Genomic DNA, 4,530 nt, shown 5'->3' on the forward strand with positions numbered 1-4,530 from the left:
TGATTCTTGCTTCTAAACCACTTCTTTAGATAAGAAAGCCTAAAAACCTGGTTAGTTAAAATCTGGTACAATATAAGAGCCTATTAAATTCTTCTATGAGTAAACCAAAGGAGTTTTACACATCTTTATGTTAATCTTCCTAAGGTCATGTGCCTCTCTGCACAAAAGCTTTTTAATGCTTCCCATTCCTACCAAAACAAGTCCAAACACCCCAAGCTGATACAGTTTTCAAGACTTTCCATCATCTGTCCTCAAAGCACATTTGTAGTACTCCTTTTTAGTATGCTCCGGGTGTTTTCCCAAACTCATGAGTGCCGCCCTTGGCCTCCTCTTGCACCTTGAAACACTGCCCACCGTCCGAGGCCCACCTCCTTCCTGAAGTCTCCCTCATGCCCTCAGTTACAAATAACTTCTCCACCCCTCTGAACTCCCATATCATTTTATCAGCATCCCTCCTGTGGCATTTATCACTTTCTGGCTTAAAGTAATGCATATTTTTAGGATCGTGTCTAGTTCTCCTTACTATCCTGAAGCCTTCTTGGATAGGGTCTCTGCAGTCCCTGGTACTGCCTCTCGCGGAATGAATGCATAAATGAATAGTGGCAAACATTTCAGCAGCTCGTGTTCTCACAGCCACGTTCCCCAACGTTCCCATAGCTGAGGCTGCTGCATACATAAGCTCCTATGGGATTCATTGTGAGAGGGGAGTGACTCTTCCTTGGGGAAACTGCTGAGCCAAGTCTGTGTCCTTCCCTGGCCTCAGCGGCACTTGGCCTGCCTCTCTCCGTTGCCCTCCTGGAAGAGGAGCAGCACGAAGCATCCCACCCGTGTGGAGTGGTAGGTGGCCTGCTGGGGCACTCACTCACCGCTGCCAAGCCGCAGGAGCAGCACATCCTGGAGCCTCCGGTTGAGGTCACGGAGCTCTTTCATTTCAGACACAAGCGCCCCGTACTCCTTGAGTTTCTTGGCCTGCTGTACCAGCTGCCTCCGAGTCCGCTCCAGCTCCTGCTGGAGGTGGCGCATCTCCTCCTGCTGCTGCTGGTAGTTGCGCAGCAACTCCTCGTACAGAGCCCGGGGCACGACAGCATCCTCCAGACTGTCCATGTCCTCCATGCCTGGTGAGGCCTCCACGAAGATCTCTTCCGGACATGTGCTGTGGCCCAGGCTCAGGCCGTTCTGCTTCTCCAGCCGGGCCACCACTGCCTCAATGCTCTTGTGCGCCACTTCGCTTGGCTTCCGCCCCTCAGGTCTCTGTAGGACAACGAGAATCAGTTCAGGCAAGGGCAGCTGGGACTTTCTTGGACTGCAGCTCAATATTTCCCCAGACAATCCTAGAATCACAGAACCACAGAACATCAGTGTTTGGAGAAACCTGTGCAAACACTTAGTCAAAGCCCTTCACTTCATAAATAGGGAAATGAACGCCCAGAGTGGGGAAGGGTCTTGAGCAAAGCCATATAGTCAGTTGGTGGCAGAACCAGGACTGGATTCCCAGGCTAGCACTTTTTCTTTTCCACCACTGCCTTTGCGTGACTACCTTTCCCAGCTTCCCCATCCCCCAGACTGCCCACAATGCCCAGGCTCATGCGGGGTGTTCAATATGTACTTGTGGAGAATCAGAGAGAAATCTGGCTAGGCCAAGCCATCCCAGGGGAGTGACATTCAAATCTCTTCAACAACAAAAACATAAAATGTTTTTAAAAAGCGTATTCCGCCATGTAACCTTTTCCTCAAGAATGCTTTAGTTGGGAAGGATGTTCAAAACTCTATAATCTAATCTAGGGCAAGAACCATGTCTTATTTTCTTTTTCTCCACTGCCTACTCACTCAGAACTCACACTCAGCAGGGGCTTTATAAATGTTTTCTCAACTGAACAGCTCAAAGAATGCTAGCACTTGAAGGTACTTTCAGTTTAATTCCCTGTTTTACAGGTGAGGAAACTGAGGCCCAGAGAGGGAAAGGACTACACTCAGAGTCACAAGGTGAGTTACTGACAGAGCCAGAACCAGAATTTGGAACCCAACTTCTAGCACAAGGCTCTTTCCCCATTTGCCAGCCTCTCCCTCAGCAAGACAGTAGATATAGAGAGGAAAAGTTCTTTTAGAAGAGACTACCCGGGGGATGGGAGTTCAGCTGCCTGAGGAATTCCAGCTCAAGTGGACTTGGCTTCCACTGAGGGGCAGCAGGAGTTATGGGAACAACTGAATTCTTACTAAGGGTAGGAGGGTTAGGAGCTCTGTTGACCAGGGGCACTTGTGGGAGGTCAGACAACTGAGGACACAAGATTCTGGACAACTTAACTGTGTTAGGTCAGGCCTGCCTTAACCTCTCACTAAACTTCAGGATGACCAGGGGCACTTGTGGGAGGTCAGACAACTGAGGACACGAGATTCTGGACAACTTAACTGTGTTAGGTCAGGCCTGCCTTAACCTCTCACTAAACTTCAGGAAATTTAAGGAAAACAAAACAAAACCAGGACGCTGAGATCAAGTTACATGACAAAAGTCCTACGCTGTTTTATCTGCCTGGATAAGGTGCTGCTAGTATAGATGAATTTATTAGCTAAAATTGTAATGATCACTTTGCACATCTGTCTGCCTCACTACTATGAGATCCCGGGATAACCCCTGGCTAATCTCCATGACCTCAGGGGCTGGTACAGGGTCAGGCCCACAGCAGGGGTGCAATGAATTTATAAGCTGAACTCAACTGTGTCTTTTGGACTATGCCTTGGGAACATCCTTGACCTCGTGTCCAAAATCAGACCATGGTCAATGCAGAAAGCATTCTTCCTTCTTTTCCCTCTTCCTTCCTTTGGGGTACTCATTGCACAGAAAAACAGCTTGCTGAACAAGATTTTCAGCTGGTTTACAAAGTGAAGGCTGGAGGAGACCAACTGAGGCACACAGCAAGGAAATGCAACCTCACGTAAAGGTTTTTGTCCAGGCCAGGGTCCCACAAACCCCCTCTGTAAACCTTGTTTTCCCAATGAGTCCACACTTAGCTGTTTGGGGCAATCTGATAGTGACTGGCTCTAAGCTGCTGCCCCAAAACAGCTGTTTAATATTCCTGGAGCTTAGAAGTGACCTCTCCAGAGCTATAGGCTGGAGAAAATTGGCCAGCAGGGCGAATGCACACTAGCTGTCCCAAGCCTCACCCACCCCGAAAAAAACTGTGGCCTTTGACACCAGCGGACATTTATGTGGGGAGAGGAGACCAGACTGGAATTCTTTAGCTATGAGAAATCTGAAAATGCTCCTGAATATTTCCAGAAAAAGGAAAGATTTTGTTACCTTGATGTGTCTAAGCTGTAAATCTTCTTCCCCATAATCTTTAACCTCCCCATCTTCTTCTATGTGATTGAGAGAAAGTTTGGGGATTTTTATTTTCTTCTGCATCACACTGTTTTCAAGGTCAGATTTATCTTCTAAAATGCATATCAAGAAAACAAGTTTCATTATAAGTCAAAATGCTCAAAATGCCCAAAACCCTAAATGCTAGGAAATAATTGAGGCCAGACCAGTTAAAAAAAAGAAAAACAAACAAACCCAAGGACTGTTCCCTCCTGCCTACAGGGATTCTAAAAGCACCAGTGCAGGTGCTTTTCTAGGATCAAGGGTGTTTGCTAAAAACACTGCCATACGAAGTGTGGAAATAGCACTCAGTGAATTTGCTTAGGGGTTTCTGTAAGTACACCTTGAAGGGTGGTCTTTTATGGAATTCTAGAATCCCTCAACATCTGAGATCTTTCTAAATCAAGGGTCTTCCCAAGAAAACTTGGTGGGTTTCTGCCTGCTCAGGTCCAATAGGCATAAAAGTGATGACCGCTCTTATGGAGGCACAGTCTAAGCTGGAAGGTCAGGGACCTCCCCACAGCCCTGCCATAAGACAGACTGAGGTACGGCAGATGTGGGAAGAGTAACAAGTAACACGTACTGACTTTTTACTGGTATCAAATCACAGAACAACAGAGTTTGAGGGACCTCACCAACCAACCGGCTCAATTTTCTCATTTTACAGATGAGGAAACTCAAACGCAGAGGACGGAAGAAGCATGTTTAAGGTGCGAGTCTGAGGAAGGGCCAGGGATAGGCCGCAGGCCTCTGGCACCTCGCCCAGGCACGCTCGTGCTCACAACACACACTCCAGTGCATTCCAAAGTGTACAGTGCTGCACAGATGCAAAGGGCTCGCTCTTCACTTGCTTACTCTTCAAGATCAACCTCACATAAGATGAGAGGCTTGTTTTTTTGTTTTCGGTTTTGGTTTTTTTTCCTGCAGAGATTTCAAACTGTACTTCCCAGATCTGTCTCTCACTGGAGATGTCAAAAGTAAAGTTCAAACAGGAGGGCTCCTGAGGTAAAACTCTGAACCTGCTCAGGAACTGGCCCCTTGTGGTAAAATACTTTGTGTCCTGGGCTTGAACTGGGACTTTGGGAATTATTGTTTCTTATACTCCTCAAAGGTGCCCACTGCTGTATTGTAAATGCATTTTCTAGCATGTTGCCCAATGCTGGACATGACACGTG

The 4,530-nt window shown here is 47.3% G+C and overlaps 1 protein-coding gene across 1 annotated transcript in view; it reads right to left on the reverse strand.

Moving 5' to 3' along the window:
- BEND5 (BEN domain containing 5) overlaps window positions 1–3,640 on the reverse strand; it is a 32,762-nt gene extending 29,122 nt beyond the window's left edge. The window contains exons 1-2 of the mRNA XM_008577115.1: window positions 3,296–3,640; window positions 867–1,251 (exon numbers count right to left, since the gene is read on the reverse strand). Of these exons, the coding sequence (XP_008575337.1) occupies window positions 867–1,251; window positions 3,296–3,460 (550 nt within the window). The 5' untranslated portion in view covers window positions 3,461–3,640. The remainder of the gene's footprint in view (window positions 1–866; window positions 1,252–3,295) is intronic.
- Window positions 3,641–4,530: the final 890 nt, after the last annotated feature.

The sequence above is a fragment of the Galeopterus variegatus genome, unplaced genomic scaffold, assembly GCF_000696425.1.
Source record: "Galeopterus variegatus unplaced genomic scaffold, G_variegatus-3.0.2 Scaffold1452, whole genome shotgun sequence".
Lineage (NCBI taxonomy): Eukaryota > Metazoa > Chordata > Mammalia > Dermoptera > Cynocephalidae > Galeopterus > Galeopterus variegatus.